At 42.2% G+C, this 19,980-nt stretch overlaps 1 protein-coding gene across 2 annotated transcripts in view; it reads left to right on the top strand.

Annotated features, from left to right (window-relative positions):
- Positions 1-18,808, top strand: part of RCAN3 (RCAN family member 3) — a 37,083-nt gene extending 18,275 nt beyond the window's left edge. For both annotated transcript variants that reach the window (XM_061393178.1, XM_061393170.1), the window contains exons 3-5: positions 14,034-14,207; positions 15,264-15,435; positions 16,714-18,808. In XM_061393178.1, coding sequence (XP_061249162.1) covers positions 14,034-14,207; positions 15,264-15,435; positions 16,714-16,898 — 531 coding nt within the window. In that variant the 3' untranslated portion in view covers positions 16,899-18,808. The remainder of the gene's footprint in view (positions 1-14,033; positions 14,208-15,263; positions 15,436-16,713) is intronic.
- The last annotated feature ends 1,172 nt before the right edge of the window (positions 18,809-19,980 follow it).

Below are 19,980 nucleotides of genomic sequence, written 5' to 3'. Positions count from 1 at the left end.
TGGAAAAGGGACAGTCTTTTCAACAAATAATGCTGGGAAAACTGGAAATTCACATGCAACAGGATGAAGATGGCCCCTTACCTTACACGGTATACAAAAGTTAATTAAAAATGGATTCAAGACCTAAATGTAAGAGCTAAAGTTACAAACTTAGAAGAAAACATAGAGAGAAAGCTTCCTGACATTGGATTTGGCATTAATTTCTCCAGCAGGACACCAAAAGCACAGACAGCAATAGAAAAAACAGACACGTTAGGACTTCATGAAAACTAAAAATGTGTGCATCAACTGACACTATTCATAGAGTGAAAAGGCAGCCGACAGAGTGGGAGAAAATGTTTTCAAATCATATCTCTGGTAAGGGATTAATACCCAGAATATATAAAGAACAAAAACCAAATTGGGTATATACACCCAATTATTGGGCAAAGGATTTGAATAGACATTTCTCCAAAGAAGATGTATGAATGGCCAATAACCACAGGAAAGATGCTCAGCATCACAAATAGGGAAATGCAAATCAACTTCACAATGAGATACTTGACACCCAATAAAATGGCTTATCATAAAAACAGAAAACAAGCATTGACGAGCATATAGATAAACTGGAACCTTTGTGCACTGTTGGTGGGAACATAACATCCTGTGACTGCTGTGGAAAATGGTATGGCAGTTCTTTAAAGAATTAAGCATAGAATTATCGTAGATCCCATGATTTTGCTTCTGGGTTTATACACAAAAGAAAGCAGAGACTTGACTATATATGTGTACAGCAGTGTCCACAGCAGCATTATTCATAATAGGCAAAATATGGAAACAACTCAAATGCCCATCGGTGAATAAATTAATAAACAAAATGCAGTGTATACAGACAACGGAATATTGTCCAGTCTTTAAAAACTAATGAAATTCTGATCCTGTGGGTAAATCTTGAAAGATATGCTCAGTGAAATAAGCCAGGCACAAGAGGATAAATAATGTGTGATTCCACTTACATGAGACAGAAAGTAAATGGTAACAGCCAGGGACTATGAGAAGTAGGGAGTCAGTAGTTACAGTGTATGAGTACAGGGTTTCAATTTGGGATGATGAAACGTTCTAGTGGATAGTGCTTATGTACAACAGTGCGAAGATACTTAATGCCTCTGAATTGTACACTTAAAAATGGTTAAAATTTTATGTTTATCACAATCAAAAACTGCCACCCCCCATTTTTCTTGAGTTGATTATTTGTAGCATGCTTTTGTACATATGTATAGAATATGTACACATGCGTGTACTGTGTATGTATATATGTATGTAAGGTGTTGGAGAATACTCTTGAGAGTCACTTGGACTGAGAGGAGATCCGACCTGTCCATCCTAAAGGAAATCAGTCCTGAATATTCATTGGAAGGACTGATGATGAAGCTGAAGCTCCAATACTCTGGCCGCCTGATGGGAAGAGCTGACTCATTGGAAAAGACCCTGATGCTGGGAAAGATTGAGGGCAGGAGGAGAAGGGGATGACAGAGGATGAGATGGTTGGATGGCATCACCGACTCGATGGACATGAGTGTGAGTAAGCTCCAGGAGTTGGTGATGGACAGGGAGGCCTGGCGTGTTGCAGTCCATGGGGTCACAAAGAGTCGAACACGACTGAGCGACTGACCTGAACTGATATGTATATGGGTGCCTCTCATGCCCGATGTTACGTCCTGTTGGCCCACGCTTGTACCCCACTTGTTGCCAGAGCACTCAGCTGTGTGTGGATGTAAGCTGGCAGCAGCTGTCCTGCATGGCACGGGGACATCTTGCCTTTGTCTCAGTGTTTCTCTGCTGCCTGTGCAGTTGCTTGGCCGTGTAGACAGGGCAGTCCTTGACCAGTGTGGGGCTGAAGCCAGTGAGTAAGTCCCTCCTTCTCTGACTCTCCAGCCCCCAATTCCTTGGCTCCTTCCAGGGCTCCTCACAGGATCAAGCCCCCGTTGCTCACAGAGGTGACCAGCTTGGTAACACAACCTGGACGGGAGGACAACCTGTCTTCCGTCTTCCAACCTTATCCCATGGGGTTACTTCCCAAAACAAGCTTCCTGTGTGTGCCCTTGCCTTGGATTCCACTTTCTCTAGAAGCCCAGGGAAGACACAGGCTAATGACTTCCAAGTTTGGTGATTCTTCCTGTGCGGAGGCACTATCTCAACCTCTCAAAAAGGGGGCATTTTCTAGGTTGTGTGAAAAGGTAAAGACTAATGTAAAGAAAAACCACAGGCCCACCCAATATAGCAAATAAAATTTTACTAATACAGTTGAGCCTCTTGTCTCTTCTCCCAGAGATAACCATTATCCTGAACTCTGATTTCCCATGCAATTTTAACCTTTTATTATATTTCATTTCAGTTCAGTCGCTCAGTTGTGTCCAACTCTTTGCGATCCAATGGACTGCAGCACGCCAGGCCTCCCTGTCCATCACCAACTCCCGGAGCTTGCTCAAACTCATGTCTATCACGTCGGTGATGCCATCCAACCATCTCATCCTCTTTCGTCCCCTTCTCCCACCTTCCATCTTTCCCAGCATCAGGGCCTTTTCCAGGGAGTCAGCTCTTAGCATCAGGTGACCAAAGTATTGGAGTTTCAGCTTCAGCATCAGTCCTTCCAATGAATATGAAAGTGGTGTGTTTGTAGGCCAAAATGGTCTACTTTCCCCCTCTCTCTGAAAGTAGTTTTCCTATGAAATCTTTTATAAGCTGAAATGGTATAAAGCAGAAAAGCAGTTCCTTGGGGCAATCTTGCTAACAGATGCACAAAATAGATTAAGGTAAAGCACAGATGCTCACGGACCCAGTTCCAGGCGAGTGCGCTTGATGCTGAGAAGCTGAGGGTCGTTTCCCAGGAAGGAGCTTGGTGGAGCCGCTCTCACCACTCGGGGGGCATGCTGCCTCCATGACAGCTGCTGCAAAACAGATGTTGAATGTGATTTTCACCTTTTTTCATAAAAGGAAGAATCCTCCTTGGACTTCTTTCTGTTACGGAAAATAGGTACTGGTGCAGGTCTTTCGTAAAGCCAAGTGGCATAAAGCAAACTTCTGAAAACTGGCAGATGCCTGTATTGGCATTTCTTCTAGTTCAAGCTTAATACTCTGTATATGTGTATATACAGTTTTTAAATTTTGCTCTATTTTCAGTTGACACGATTGTCTCTTTAGAAAGAGATCTACATAAAAACTCTACTAATAAGTGAGTTTGACCTTTTATACAGGCGTCCTGCAGTCCATGGGGTCACAAAGAGTCGGACATGATGGGGTGGCTGAACAACAACAATAAGTGAGTTTAAGAAGCTTGTAGGATACAGGGTCACTATATAAAATCAGCCACGTGTCTGTTTACCAGCAGTCAACATTTGGAAGTTGAAATTTAAAAACATTACAATAGCACCATGAAATACTTAGATCCAACAGAGGATATGCAGCATCCATATGCTGAAAACTATAACTCCAGTGAAATACATAAGATTTTACATTTTTTAATTTTATATAAAAGAGATAATTAGATCAGTTTTTCTCAATGTTGTATCTATAAGATTAATCCATATTGAAATATATATTCCGTTTCCCTTGCTATATATACTGCCCTAGTCTAAAAATACAGCATTATTTATTTACTCATTCTTATGTTGGACATTTAGGTTATTTTTGAGATGTTGTTATTGCAACAGTGATGTTGTGAATGTTCTGTATGTGTCCTGTGTACATCCTGGTGGAAGTAGGGGAGTCTTCTCAGGGTATGTAAACAGGCATGATGTTGCTGGCTTATCAGGTTGTGCTTTTTCACAGTCTTAGCAGAGACTGTCGAGTAGTCTGTGAGGCTACAGCTGTTTGCGCTCCTACCAGCCATGCAAGAGAGTCCCGTTGCTCTGTAGCATCACCGGGACTTTATTTTTTCAGAAAAAAGCATTTTTGCCAGTCTGGTAGTTAACATTTTTATTCCTTTTAACATGCTTTTGCATAAACTGTAGATAAAAGCTTCTCAAATGTATTGCTTTGTGAAGAACCAGGTTTTCCCCCAGACTATCACAGATTTATAAAATGCAGTAAGAATATTATAGCAGTGCAAACTTGCTATAATGTTCCTAGATGCCCCATCTTAGATAGAACATTTAGGAATTTTCAGATGTAAGATTTTGAAATGAAGCTATCTTCATTTATCTTCTATTATATTTGTAGCTTCCCTTGTGAACACTTTGTCTCAAAACAAGAGTTGAAAAGTGTCTTAGATCACTTAGTTAGGAATTTAGTTATCCTAACTGTCAGGCATATTAAAAGATCACTGAACAGTCAGATCAGCTGTCATGTTCTTGGAGACCATCGGTTTACAGACTCTACAACTGACCTCGAGTTGTGTATTCAGTAAGTGTTTATTGAGTGTTGTACCAGTCACGGTTAAAGGTTCTAGGGACACAGTGGTGGACGCAGTGAAGCTCCAGTTCCAACAGACATTAGAAGAGGAAAATATTTAACATGCAAACAAGTGAATCAGAAGTTCAGATAATACAAGTACAGTGAAGAAAATAGGCTTCCTCAGTGGCTCGGCGTTAAAGAATCTGCTTGCCAATGCAGAAGACGTGGATTTGATTCCCTGAGTTGGAAAGATTCCCTGCAAGAGGAAATGGCAACCCACTCCAGTATTCTTGGCTTGGGAAATCCCATGGACAGAGGAGCCTGGCAGGCTACAGTCCACAGGGTGGCAAAGTATCAGGCACGACTGAGTGACTGAACACACACATGAAGAAGAAAAAACAGTGGAGCAGGGCCTCCCTGGTGGCTCAGTGGTAAGGAATCTACCTGCCAATGCAGGGGACGTGGGTTCAATCCCTGACCCGGGAAGATTCCACAAGCCGTGGAGCAGCTAAGCCCGTGCACCACAATTCCTGAGCCTGTTGTGCTGTCGAGCCCAGGAGCCGCAACCGCTGAGGCTGCGTGCACTGTAGAGCCTGTGGTCCACAAGGAGAGAAGCATCAAAATGAGAAGTCCGTGCGTCACAGCTATAGAGTAGCCCCCACTGGCTGCAACCAGAGAAAAGCCTGCCTAGCAGTGAAGGCCCAGCACTGCCAAAAATAAACAAAATTACTTAAAAAAAAACAAAGACAGAGGAGGGCTAGAGAACGGCTTGATGGGTGACAGTGTTTAACTAGAGTGCTCAGGGAAAGCCTGTCTGGAGGAGTGACACTTGGGGTCACTGAATAATAGAACTGCTTTTCCTAGTTTGGGTGTACAAAGGACTTTTTCTCTAAACCATTTTAATAGTGAGTTGCCAGCCACGGTGGCCATTACCACCAATATTTTAATATGTATCTGCTACAAACAAGGGCGTTCTAAGAAAACAAAAACAAAATTCGGAAATTGACGTTGACACATTACATCATTCTAATCCTCGGACCCCATTCAAGTTTGGCCATGGTTCCTGTAATGTCCTTTATAACAACAAAAATCCAGTCCCTTATCACTCAGTGTGAACTTCCAGATGTTCAAGCTGGTTTTAGAAAAGGCAGAGGAACCAGAGATCAAATTGCCAACATCCGCTGGATCATGGAAAAAGCAAGAGAGTTCCAGAAAAACATCTATTTCTGCTTTATTGACTATGCCAAAGCCTTTGACTGTGTGGATCACAAGAAACTGTGGAAAATTCTGAAAGAGATGGGAATACCAGACCACCTGACCTGCCTCTTGAGAAACCTATATGCAGGTCAGGAAACAACAGTTAGAACTGGACATGGAACAACAGACTGGTTCCAAATAGAAAAAGAAGTACGTCAAGGCTGTATATTGTCACCCTGCTTATTTAACTTACATGCAGAGTACATCATGAGAAACGCTGGGCTGGAAGCACAAGCTGGAATCAAGATTGCCAGGAGAAATATCAATAACCTCAGATATGCAGATGGCACCACCCTTATGGCAGAAGGTGAAGAGGAACTAAAAAGCCTCTTGATGAAAGTGAAAGAGGAGAGTGAAAAAGTTGGCTTTAAAGCTCAACATTCAGAAAACGAAGATCATGGCATCCGGTCCCACCACTTCATGGGAAATAGATGGGGAAACAGTGGAAACAGTGTCAGACTTTATTTGGGGGGGCTCCAAAATCACTGCAGATGGTGACTGCAGCCATGAAATTAAAAGACACTTACTCCTTGGAAGGAAAGTTATGACCAACCTAGACAGCATATTCAAAAGCAGAGACATTACTTTGCCAACAAAGGTCCAGCTGGTCAAGGCTATGGTTTTTCCTGTGGTCATGTATTGATGTGAGAGTTGGACTGTGAAGAAAGCTGAGTGCCGAAGAATTGATGCTTTTGAATTGTGGTGTTGGAGAAGACTCTTGAGAGTCCCTTGGACTGCAAGGAGATCCAACCAGTCCATCCTAAAGGAGACCAGTCCTGGGTATTCATTGGAGGGACTGATGCTGAAGCTGAAACTCCAGTACTTTGGCCACCTCATGTGAAGAGTTGACTCACTGGAAAAGACCCTGATGCTGGGAGGGATTGGGGGCAGGAGGAGAAGGGGACGACAGAGGATGAGATGGCTGGATGGCATCACCGACTCGATGGATGTGAGTTTGAGTGAACTCCGGGAGTTGGTGATGGACAGGGAGGCCTGGCGTGCTGCATTCATGGGGTCACAGAGTCGGACACAACTGAGCGACTGAACTGAACTGAACTATCACTCAATGTATTAGGTTGTCAGGTGTCTTTTATTTCGTCTCTTTCAGCCTGAAACAGTTCCTAGTCCTCCCCGACTTTCAGGATGCTCACAGTCTTGGAGACTGCAGGCTGAACCTGAACTTCCTGATGTCTCCTGCTTCGTAGGCAGGGAGAGCAAGAAGGAGGAAGTGAGGATCCGGGTGGCCACCCTAGAGAGGGCCTTTGCAGGTCTCCTTGTGCAGTCGCACTGGTGGGCAATACTGCCCTTGACAGCTGCAGCCTGACACTGGGAACAGAGCAACTGAAACTGTTTTCCTTGTTCCTGGGGGAATTCTCATGGTTTTTAGGGAAAGAACTCATGTTTGTGGTTTTCCTCAACCTCTGATGTTTTAGATCAAACTTGTTGGGAACTTCCCTGGTGATCCAGTGGCTAAGACACTGTGCTCCAATGTAGGGGGTGTGGGTCAGGAAACTACACCCCATATGTCCCAACTAAGAACCCAGTATAGCATAAACAAGCAAATAAATGTTTTTAGGGGAAAAAAATGTTTGAGCCCAAGTACCTGGATGCATTTGCAAACTTGAAGTGTTTTTGCAGGCCATTTTGAGTCTTAGATTGGATAACTGCCCTGTAATCGGACTGCTTCTTCAAAGTGCCCGTGAAAACAGTAGCTCAGTGGGGTGGCCAGAGGACTGTTAACAGGAGACGGACTTCTCTGCTTCTCCATTTGTCCTGTCTCCCTACTTCTGTTCCACCTGTTCTTTCCTCCAGGAGGCCTTAAAATCTGCTACTCTGTCTTCCCTGCTCTTTTTAGTAAACAACTAAACAAACTTTAGGCTGAAAAAAAGAAAAAAGACAAAAGCCATGGTGCTGCTGGGGGGCTGTCAACAGCTGGGACCTCATTAGAAGTTCTCACAGGTATGGTTTTGAAGACTGACTGTCTCTAACAGACATTCCCCAGAAAAACCAAATGAAGTGTTTCTGTTTATTGATGGGCTGCAGGGCTTGAGTATCGTTAATTGAGTGCAGTCAGTACCTTTGTAACTTGCAGACATGTGAGTGAGTGTGTGAGTGAGTGTGTGTGTGCGCACATGTGTGTGTGTGTCTGAGCTTAACTGTTAATGTGACCAGGTGGTGGCTGTGGTTGTGGGTCTCACTGCCCTCCTGAAGTGGCGGTCTGCATTTTCTCGGTGTTTAGGGTGAGCAGTTACCCCCTCAGCTGCTGGAAAATGACTTCTGCATTGTGTACACATCTTCTGTAAAGCGTCATCACGGAATTCTTTCCACCTTAGCCATGGGGAAAAAAGGCAAAACCAATAACCTTGCCTCTGGCATCGGTGAACCTGTAGCCACTGGACTCTAGATGGGTGGAATTTTCTATCTCAGATTTACAGAAAGAGAATGTGAAATTTTCTTGCCTTAGGACTCCAAAGATAATTTCACTGCTGAATGGATTGAAACGTCACTTCTGTGCTTCCCTGATAGCTCAGTTGGTGAAGAATCCTCCTGCAATGAGGATTCAATTCCTGGGTCGGAAAGATCCGCTGGAGAAAGGGATAGGCTACCCACTCCAGTATTCTTGGGGCTTCCCTTGTGGCTCAGCTGGTAAACAATCCGCCTGCAATGCAGGAGACCTGAGTTTGATCCCTGAGTTGGAAAGATCCCCTGGAGAAGGGAAAGGCTACCCACTCCAGTATCCTGGCCTGGAGAATTCCATGGACTGTATAGTTGCAAAAAGTCGGACACAACTGAGCAACTTTCACTTTCCAACTTGATGTACAGAAATGATGGATGCCTCATGATTTTTTGGTTCAAAGCAGACGGGTGCAGCACAATCATTTTCATAGTTTGTTCCTCGGTGAATGATAAACATCACCTTCTCTGCCTTGGGCAGGGGACCAAAGAGTAGAGCAGCCGTAATTCTGGAAAGATTGAGAAATGCGCATCTAGCAGCCGTCCTTATCTGTCACTCCCTGAAGCCTATTTTCCTATCTGACCTTCCCATTTTCCCCTTCTGTGATTTTAGTGCACCCAAGGCCCAGCTGCAGAGTAACCTTGAGTTCCCAAGAAACTGTGTGGTTATGTGTTATCCTTAACATATCTTAGATGTAAGCTATTTGTAGTCATTTTTACTGCTCACTTATTGCATGGGTGATTTCTGCATATGAAGGCAGCTCAGATCTCTATTTTATGGAAAACTTACATAACAGGAAAAGCCTGGGTTTTTAAGCCAAATTATTTGTTTTCCTTATAACTGTTGTACTGCCAGAGATGAATACTATGTGACCTCTGAAGAAGTAGAGTGGTCAGTGATGCTCTGGATCTTATGGGATCCCCGCGATCTTCTAGGGGATAAGTGTGCAACTGTCACCCGTTTAACAGGATGCTGTTACTTTTATATCGTTAGGGAATTCAGAAACCTATAAAAGGGAATTATTTCTACAACTTCCCTGGTGGTCCAGTGGTTAAGTATCTGCCTGCCAAAAAATAAGATCCCACAGGCTGCGGGGTAATCAAGCCCTCTCAGCACAAGGACTGACCATGTGCGCTCTGGAACCCATATGCCACAACTGCTGAGCCTGGGGACCCTAGAGCTCCTGCTCCACGACAAGAGAAGCCCACGCACCACAGCTAGAGAGTAACCTGCCCTCTGCAACCAGAGAAAGCTTGAACCCAGCAATGAAGAGCCCACGCGCCTCAGTGAGGGCCCAGTGCAGCTCCAGGGAATTATTTCTAAAACAATTTAAGGAGGGGAAAAAAAAAGAATTTGGTTTCTGAATGGATTCTGTTTGTCCCGAGTGCTTTCAGTCCGTGTCCATAGATGAAGCCCTCACCTCCTGTCTCCATTCTTCTAAAGCCCTTTTGTGCTGTTCCCGGGATGTTAGGGACAGCTCAGGAATCCACGTGCTGATGTCTTGGACACAGTGAGGGGCAGAGCTACCAGCTAAGGGCGCTGACCTTTTTCCTGTAATAGGAAACAACAAAAGTTTTGCCTCTACATTAATTGTTCATATTTTCTGCTCACCTCGGACCTTAAAGTCACACAGTTCATAAGCTGTGTTTATGCCACATTAAGGGGGAAATGCATGTGAAAGAGAGGGAAAAAAAACCAGCAAAACTTAGAAAAAGTCTCATCAACTCCTGCATGGCTTCATTTTTGAATAATTCTTCATCAGTTCACACATATTGGGATTTAGAAGAGAAAGATACGTATAACTCATTGCTGTCGTCTGCATGTTAATTCAGTTATGGTGTATTTCTGGAATGATTTTAATAATTGTTTTGAAAGGAAATAGGAAGAAGGATGTGATTATCAAGTAGCTAATTATCTACACACATTTTCAGGAGGTATATTTAAAACAAAAGAATACATAAAGTTCAGAAATAAAGGATAGGAGTTGAGTTCTGTGCAATATACAGTTGACTCTTGAACAACACAGATTTGAACTGCACAGGCCCTCTTCTATGCAGATTTTTTCCCAGTAAACTACAGTGCTATGCAGTCTGCACGGTTGGTTTAATTCACAGGTGTGGAATCATGGATACGAAGGGCCCCGGCAAAGGTATATGCAGACTTTGAACTGGGCATGTTGGTGACCCTAACCCTTTGTTGTTCAGCAGTCGACTGTATGACCAACAGAAAGCTACACCAGCTGTATTAATATCAGACAAAACAGACTTTAAGACAAAAGACGTTCCTAGAGAAAGACAGAGGCTACTAATAATAAAACATTTAGTTCACGAGGAAGACAAAACAATTCTAAACTTGCTTTTTGTTTTTCTTGTTTAGTTGCTAAATTGCATCTGATGACCCCATGGACTCTAGGCTGCCAGGCTCCTCTGTCCATAGGATTTTCCAGGCAAGAATACTGGAGCAGTTTGCCATGTCCTTCTCCAAGGGATCGTCCTGACTCAGGGATCAAATCTTAGTCTCCTGCATTGGCAGACAGATTCGTTAACATATCTGTAAAAATGTATGAAGCCAAAGTGAGCAAATTACAAGGCAAAATAAATCCACCTGAGTGGGAGATCTGAACAAACCTATTGGTAATCATTAGTTCAAACAGACACCCCCTCTAAAAGAAATCAGTATATAGAACTTCTAAAGAACACAAGCTTAACATACTGAACATATTTATGGTACGGCAGGCACCCAACAGCTACAGAAAGATGTTTCAAGCACGCATAGCAGATTTATGAAAATGGATGAAATATTGTAACAAAAGCAAGTCTCAGAAATATTGAAGGATTGATATCTCTATGGATAAAAACCTCTGATCATAGTGAAAATAAATGAGATGTTAAAAAGATAACAAGCAAAATCTCCCACCTATTTGGAATTTTAAGAAATATCTAAACAATTCATGAGACAAGGAAGAAATCATAATGGAAATTAAACTAAATACTTAGAATCAAATAATAATGAAAGTAATATATATTCAAACTTGTGGGAATAGCTAAAAAATAATATTTAGAAATATATATTCCTTAAATGTTTCTATTAAAAAGGAGAAAATTGAAAAATTACAGACTCAGCATCCAACTTAAGGCAATAGAAAAAGGAAAAACTCAAAGAACAAAGAGTAGAAATTAATGAAATAGAGAGTAAATATACATAGAATCAATAATGTCAAACAGGTGATTCCCTGAAGAGAAAGTGGTGTGTGTCTCTATTTGGGTCTTTAATTTCTTTCAACTATGTTGAATAGTTTTCAATGTACCAAGTGAAGGATAATCATTTCAACCATGGGAGCTGGAACCAAGGGATAGCCATACGGGGAAAGAAAAAAGTGAACTCTGACTCTTGTCTCACATACAGAAATTAACTTGAAGTGGATCCTAGACCTAAATGTAAAAACTAAGCTAGAAAACATAGGAGAAAATCCTAGTGACCTTGGGTATGGCAGAGATTTCTAAATTTGACACAAAAAGCACAAAGTAGTTTTTTAAAGTCAACACGTGGACGTGTGAATTCACATTCACACGAGTGAACTCCAGGAGTCGGTGATGGACAGGGAGGCCTGGCATGCTGCGATTCATGGGGTGGCAGAGAGTCGGACACGACTGAGCAACTGAACTGAACTGAACTGAAAACTAGTAACAACCCAGTTGCCTGTCAGCAGGTACATGCATAAATATCCTTACAGTGGAATTCTACTTGATAATAAGAAGAATCATAAAAGAGAACCCAGTAATATGACTCTCAAAATGATTATGCTCAGGGAAAAAACCGAGGACCCCCCCTCCCCGGCCAAAAGTACATTTATATGAAATACTAAAAAAATATGATCTGATCTAGAGTGACAGAAAATAGACAGTGGTTACTGGTGGGAGTGGGATGGGCATCTCATACACTTTAGTTTTATGGAGAGTACAGAGTTAAATATGAAAGGTGAAATCATAAAATTTTAAGACCATCTGGGAGAACATCATTGTGATCTCAGAGTATACAAGGATTTCTCAAGACACAACACAAAAGGAAGAAAACTGATACATTTAGTAAGGTTCAAATTTAAAACTTGTATATCTCAAAAAAAAATTGGGAAAAAGTACTTATGGCACCTATAATTAACAAAGAATGAGTACCCCAATAGAACTCCCATTCCTCAATTAAAAGAGACAGCCCAATAGAAGAACGGACAAAAGATACGAGCACACATATGGATTCTGCAGGCAAGAATACTGGAGTGGGTGGCTGTGCCCTCCTCCAGGGGATCTTCCCAACCCAGGAACCTAACTGCTTCTCTTTTGTCTCCTGCATTGGCAGGCAGGTTCTTTACCACTAGCGCCACCTGGGAAGCTATATCATGTTAAGAGGAACCCCAGAAGACCCATAAACATGAAAAGAGGTTCAACGTCTTTATTTTTCAAAGAAATGTGAATTATAACCAAAGTTAGAGCCGATTTCATATCCCTTACTTTGCATTGGTAAAAATTTAAAGGTCTGTATCAAATGTTGGCATAGATATGAAGCAACCAGAACACACTTTCACTCTTAGACAGTAAATTGGTACAAACACTTTGGAAAACTACTTGGCATCGTCTACTAAAGTAAAAGATACGTCAGTGTTGAGGCCCAGGACGCTTGCTTAAAAGACGCTTGCTCCTTGGAAAGAAAGCTCTGACAAACCTAGACAGTGTATTAAAAAGCAAAGTTGCAACTTTGCCGACAAAGGTCCATATAGTCAAAGCTGTGGTTTTTCCAGGAGTCATGTACAAATGTGAGAGTTGGACCATAAAGAAGGCTGAGAACGAAAGAATTGATGCTTTCGAATTGTGGTGCTGGAGAAGACTCCTGCGAATCCCTTGGACAGCAAGGAGATCAAACCAGTCAATCCTAAAGGAAATCAATCCTGAATATTCACTGGAAGGACTGATGCTGAAGCTGAAGCTCCAGTACTTGGCCACCTGATATGAAGAGCTGACTCACTGGAAAAGACCCTGATGCTGGAAAAGATTGAGGGCAGGAGGAGAAGGGGGCAACAGAGGATGAGATGGTTGGATGGCGTCACTGACTCAATGGACATGAGTTTGAGCTAACTCTGGGAGATAGTGACGGACGGGAAAGCCTGGTGTGCTGCAGTCTGTGAGGTCTCAGAGAGTGGTGTATAACTTAGAGACTGAAGAACAAAGGCCCAGTAATGCCACTTACAGTGTGGACACCAGAGAAACCATGCATATGGGCACCAAGAATGTTCCTAACAGCATTGTAGTAGCAAAAACTGAAGGCAGTCCAGATTCCAGCAGCATTAGCGGGATTGTGGTATAGCTGTACAATGGAATATTATACAGTCCTGAAGAGGGTGGCTCACAGTTACAGCAACAAGGAACAATCTTAGGAAAAAAGGCAAGTTATAGAAGAATATATGCAACATGATTCGGTCTTTAGGGGAGCTTATAAATGTTGTAAAAATATAAAGAAAAACAAAGATAAGCTTGAAATTCCAGAAAATAATTACTTTGAAGCTAAAAAGGAATAGGATGGAGGTAAAAACTCTGGCATGCTGAGGACTTCAAATGATAGTGATGTTCTTGTTCTATCATTGGGCATGTTCTTATCATTTTATACCTTACATTCATTTTATAATACTTTACATTTGATTTTATAATATGAACTCTACATAATATAACCTTCAATAAACTTATTTTTAAAATAAGTGCAAACTGCAGAATTTAGCATATGACTAACAGGACACCTGTTCTTGTGCACCTACAAGAAAAGAATGCTTCTTTGGGGAAAAAAACAAATTATAATGAATTCTACTCCACTACTTATGTTTAATGATTTAGATTTCCTCTTGGTAAAGGTTTTCCTTCTCCCCCCAACCCTTATTCTCTCTGCTGTGCTGCCCCTCACTTTGTAGGAGAGATTTGAAGCGCTTTTCACCATCTATGATGACCAAGTTACATTTCAGTTGTTCAAAAGCTTTAGAAGAGTCCGAATAAATTTCAGCAAGCCTGAGGCAGCAGCAAGGGCTCGAATAGAACTCCACGAGACAGACTTCAACGGAAGGAAGCTGAAGCTGTATTTCGCACAGGTACTTACTTCATCATGCAGAGGGCAGAGTGGGCTGAACTTGTTTTCCTCCATCCAGTGATACTGTCGGTTCTCCGTCTTCTCTATCATCGTATCAGAGATCTTTGAAATGAACAATCCCAATCAGCAAATCATGTAAACATATTTTTCCTTTGTTTTACAGATACATAAACATATACATTTATTAAGCATATTTGCCCTCCTGACTTTGTTTTGCTTAGCCTAACAGAGGGTTTCATATTTTTCTGGCAGCTTTTCTCAACTGGGGTTGAGAGGATTAAGCCCTAACACCATAAGGTCACTTTTCTCCTGTCGTCTAGAATGGCACTTGGGATGGGACATCCTTGGAAGATGTGAGAAAAGCAGTCTCTGGACTCATTTCCATGGGCTGTGATTCCTAAGAGGTGCCCTGTTGAAACGCTCCCAGCCCAAGGGGTGAGCAGGGAGCAGACAGCACATGCAGAAAGGTTGTCCTAGACTTTGGAATTGCAGAGCATCCTGCAAGTTAATGAGAATTGGCCATCCTTATTATTCGAATCCTCCATTGATAGGACTCTGACAAACCAAGTACTTCTTGGAAGAATTAGTAAAATAAAAGCATTAGATCAGCTGTTAGGTGTACTGTTTTATTTTTCACAAAGCATTTTTTTTCCCTTGGTCTAGCTTTCAAAATTAAAAAAAAAAATTAAGATGGAGTTTGCTGTCTGACATTACAAATGGAACCTATGTTTGGACACGTCTTGGTGGAGTCGATGGTGACGGTATAACCTAATCTCTTCTAAAACTGGAATTCAGTGCTCAGTACGATTCATTGTCCATTCGTCTACTCATTGCTTTTTCTTTCTGTTTGACGAATATTTATTGGGCACCTAATGGTCTGTGTCATGCACTAAGTGTTCAGTGGTGAACCAGACAGACTCTGACCCAGCCCCTGGAAGATATGTAGCCTGTCAAAGAGAAATTTTACATTTTCTCCAAAGAGGTGTTATAGTTAATGGGAAGATGAAAGTGAAACACATAGCCTGGCCATAAACTGTGAGCATCTCCCCCGCTGCAGGTACAGATGTCCGGCGAAACGCGAGACAAGTCGTATTTACAGCCGCCCCAGCCTGCCAAGCAGTTCCTCATCTCCCCTCCCGCGTCGCCTCCGGTGGGGTGGAAGCAGGGCGGGGACGCAACGCCTGTTATAAATTATGACCTACTCTGTGCTGTTTCCAAACTGGGACCAGGTAACCAACTTCTCTCTCTCCTGTTTTTTTCTCCAAACTTTTGCTTTAAAGCCCTCATTCAGCTAGCTATCCATGTTCTAGCCAACTAGTAGCAACATGATCAGCGTGGAAGTTAGTCACACAAACCTGGGTTCAGATTCTAGCCTCTGCTAACTTTGTGATCTTGAGCAGGTTATTTAGCTTCCATTTTCTGAGCCTCTGTTTTCTCATCTAAAATAGCGATCATAGGAGCTACCCTTCAACATGGTTATAAGGACTAAGGGCTTTCCCAGGTGGCACAGTGGTAAAGAATCTGCCTGTCAAAAAAAAAAAAAAAAGAATCTGCCTGTCGATGCAGGAGACACAGAGATGCAGGTTCAATCCCCAAATCGGGAAGATCGTCTGGAGAAGGAAATGGCAACCCACTACAGTATTCTTGCCTGGGAAATCCCATGGATAGAGGGGCTTAGTGGGCTACAGTCCACAAAGTCACAGAGCTGGACACGATTCAGCAAGACTGAGTGCATGCACGCGCCCACACACACACACACACACACACACACACAAGAACTAAGTGATATATACGTAATAGTAAATCTAACTGCAGTTTTTACTGTTCCAAATTCTAGTACATGACAGATCATTAGAGAATATTAGTTGCCATCGAAATAGCAGACAGACAACTTCTACACTGAATAGTTTATCAAGGTATTGGTGGTGATACCATATTATCCCTTCAGATTCTTCTCTTGTATTTCTTTTCCACTCTTCTTTTCCTTCTGTTTAATTTCTCTCTCTCATCCCTCCAAAATACTATAATAAATCAGTGCCATTGTTGGTTCATAGTAGTCATCCACCTAAAATAATGTTGTGTCTTCATTAACATTAGGGGATACAAAAGGCATTTGAGGGGAAGTTGTTTTTAGACATGAGAGCTATATCTTGGATCCCTGAGGTCCTATAAGAGATTGCCGATGCTGCCTGAAACCTTACAGGCGTCTCCCAAGGGGAACCCAGAAACCATTACGAAGTTAAGCAAGAACACGTGCGTTGTTCATAGAACAGTAATTCGCACTTGCGTTTTAACTCCCAAGACCTCAGTACTCCTCACTACTAATTTCTCGAAATGCCAGAATTTTTTAAGAACCTTAAAAAGCATCAATTCTCTAATGTCTAAACAAGATAAAGTATTATGACATAGGATTTACAGATTGAAAAGCCAGTAATCAGCAATGAAAACATGAGTAGAACAAGAAGTTTCAAGGTTCAGAACCCTTTCTTTGCTATTTACCTCTGCAGGAGAGAAATATGAACTTCACGCAGGAACCGAGTCCACACCAAGCGTGGTGGTTCACGTCTGTGAAAGTGAAACTGAAGAGGAAGAAGAAACAAAAAACCCCAAACAGAAAATCACCCAGACACGGCGCCCAGAACCTCCGACCGCAGCGCTGAGCGAGCCCCGGGCCTTCGACTGTGCGCTTTGAGGCTTTGGTGGTGTGGCGTGGAGCCGCTGCCCACCTGGCCAGGGATGGCGGGGACATGCCCACCCATGACCGTGACCACTGCTCAGCCAAGGGGAGGCCAGGGGGCACGGAGCACCCACACTGGGGACAGTAGAACATGGAGTAGCAGTTTTAACAGATCAGTTAAAAGCACAATTTTTAACTGATGTTCTGAACAGCATGTTACTTTAAAGGATTAGCCCCCACCACGTGGCAACTCTTGACCATTTTTAAACAGTAAATTAGGAGAATGGCTTCCTCCAGAAACATCGATTTCCCTGATTCTGGATAGCATGGGGTACCCCAAAGTGAAAACGGTAGTCACCCAGGGCAGTTCCATTTTTGAGAACTTAAAAATAGTCTTAAAATAATAATAATAATAAAAAGTATTACAGTTTTAATAATCTAGATGAGTATGTTTGTAATGGTCTGTTGGCTCCAAACAAATCTTTTGGTCAAAGATTAATTGCTATTCAATATACATGGAATTTTTTGCCCAGAAAGAGACCTGACGTAGAGAATAATTCACAGAAAATCATTTTTTTTCTCAAGTGGTTTTTTTTTCTTTAGCTTTGGGGAAGAAATGCCCGGTTCCCTTCGACTGTCAGAATCAAGGTGCCCAAATCTACAAGCACACTGTTCTCATCACAAAGTGATACATAATAGACCCCAGTTCCGGATAACGCCCCCCGGGCAAAGAGCTGCTGCTTTGGAAGCGAGACGCATCACCTGTGACCCTGATGACTGTGATCTCAGGCGGCTACCACGCTATCCCATTTGTGACACGTCCTGGCCTGTAGCTCGGGCCGTCTTCAACCACCACTTGAGTGGCCATTATTCATATTTGTGTGTCATCATTCATAGACTTTAAATCAGAAAAAGTACTGATAAGATTTTCTGAAGACTGTTTTTAATTGTCCATTTAAACATTCTTCTGTTTGCTTTGACATAGAAGTCGCACACATTGTTTTTCTGTGAATTAGGGAAAGATGGAGCAGATAGGGATAATTCATTGGTCAGAGTTTCTTTTGGGTGAAATTTGTTTACCGTGGCCTCCAGTTGGCATTTTCCCTTAAAACAGAGTCGTTTCCTACTTGTATTTGAGGGTGTATCATTGAACAAACATCTTCTTAGTTACTCTTTTGTGGTCTGTGTGAATTTCGAAGTCCTTTTTGTAGAAAAGTGTTGTAACTAAGAATGCTTTGCTTCAGGTCAGGTGGCTGTACTGGCTTTCTGCTCCCCCAGGTTTTCTTTGTAAGGCAAGTGTCTGGGGCTCCTTGCTGTGTCTGTGCAAGGACTTGTGAGTTTCGACTAATAAACCAGTGTGGCTGCCACGACAACGAAAGAAAAATGCAGAAATTCAGATCATGCTATCGATACATTTTTGGTAACGTGTTTCTGTGGTCTAGATGTTCTTATTGTGGTAGAATTTATTTCTAAGGACTTAAACTTTATTGCAAAAAAAAAAAGTTTCCTATATTTTCCTTACCTTCAAATATGCTGAGATGATCAACTCTTCTGTTTGTATATATCCACCACTTACGGTAAGCCTCGATGTAAATTCAGTTGAAATTTGTGATTCTGTAAGCTGTTTATTAAACTTATTAAATTTATTATTTGGCAGTTTAACTGGCAGCCACGTAATAAATTTACTTTGCAGTTCTAAATTCAGCCAGTTTTTAATCTTATCTGGGTGCACTAATTTATCATTGCAGAACAAACTCTGTAAGTCAGGAAATGTATGTATTTTCAATGTTTGGAAATTTTTGAATTTTCTTTTAGATAATATTTATTCACTGTAATTTTCTAAGTGATCAAAAGTCATGATGTTTTATTATTTGGCTTGGCTTTCATGCTGTACCTTCCAATTAAAGAATCAGATCAGTCGCTCAGTCGTGTCCAACTCTTTGCAACCCCATGAATCGCAGCACGCCAGGCCTCCCTGTCCATCACCAACTCCCGGAGTTCACTCAGACTCACGTCCATCGAGTCAGTGATGCCATCCAGCCATCTCATCCTCTGTCATCCCCTTCTCCTCTTGCCCCCAATCCTTCCCAGCATCAGAGTCTTTTCCAATGAGTCAACTCTTCACATGAGGTGGCCAAAGGACTGGAGTTACACCTTTAGCATCATTTCTTCCAAAGAAATCCCAGGGCTGATCTCCTTCAGAATGAACTGGTTGGATCTCCTGGCAGTCCAAGGGACTCTCAAGAGTCTTCTCCAACACCACAGTTCAAAAGCATCAATTCTTCGGCCCTCAGCCTTCTTCACAGTCCAACTCTCACATCCATACATGACCACAGGAAAAACCATAGCCTTGACTAGACGGACCTTTCTTGGCAAAGTAATGTCTCTGCTCTTGAATATGCTATCTAGGTTGGTCATAACTTTCCTTCCAAGGAGTAAGCGTCTTTTAATTTCATGGCTGCAGTCACCATCTGTAGTGATTTTGGAGCCCCAAAAATAAAGTCTGACATTGTTTCCATTGTTTCCCCATCTATTTCCCATGAAGTGTTGGGACCGGATGCCATGATCTTTGTTTTCTGAATGTTGAGCTTTAAGCCAACTTTTTCACTCTCCACTTTCACTTTCATCAAGAGGTTTTGAGTTCCTCTTCACTTTCTGCCATAAGGGTGGTGTCATCTGCATATCTGAGGTTATTGATATTTCTCCCGGCAATCTTGATTCCAGCTTGTGTTTCTTCCAGTCCAGCGTTTCTCATGATGTACTCTGCATATAAGTTAAATAAACAGGGTGACAATATACAGCCTTGACGAACTCCTTTTCCTATTTGGAACCAGTCTATCCCTAACTTAAACTGTCTTTTATAGTCCAACAATGCAAATTTAAGTGTTAGTTGCTCAGTTGTATCTAACTCTTTGTGACCCCATGGACTATAGCACACCAGGCTCCTCTGACCATGGAATTCTCCAGGCAAGAATACTAGAGTGGATTGCCATTTCCTTCTCCAGGGCCTCTTCCTAACCCAGGGATCGAACCCAGATCTCTTGCATTGCAGGCACATTCTTTACTGTGTGAGCCACCAGGGAAGCCCCACCAACAA

The sequence above is a fragment of the Bos javanicus genome, chromosome 2 (assembly GCF_032452875.1).
Source record: "Bos javanicus breed banteng chromosome 2, ARS-OSU_banteng_1.0, whole genome shotgun sequence".
Classification (NCBI taxonomy): domain Eukaryota; kingdom Metazoa; phylum Chordata; class Mammalia; order Artiodactyla; family Bovidae; genus Bos; species Bos javanicus.
The sequence above is the reverse complement of the archived record's forward strand: the minus strand, read 5'-3'. Positions and strand labels throughout refer to the sequence as shown.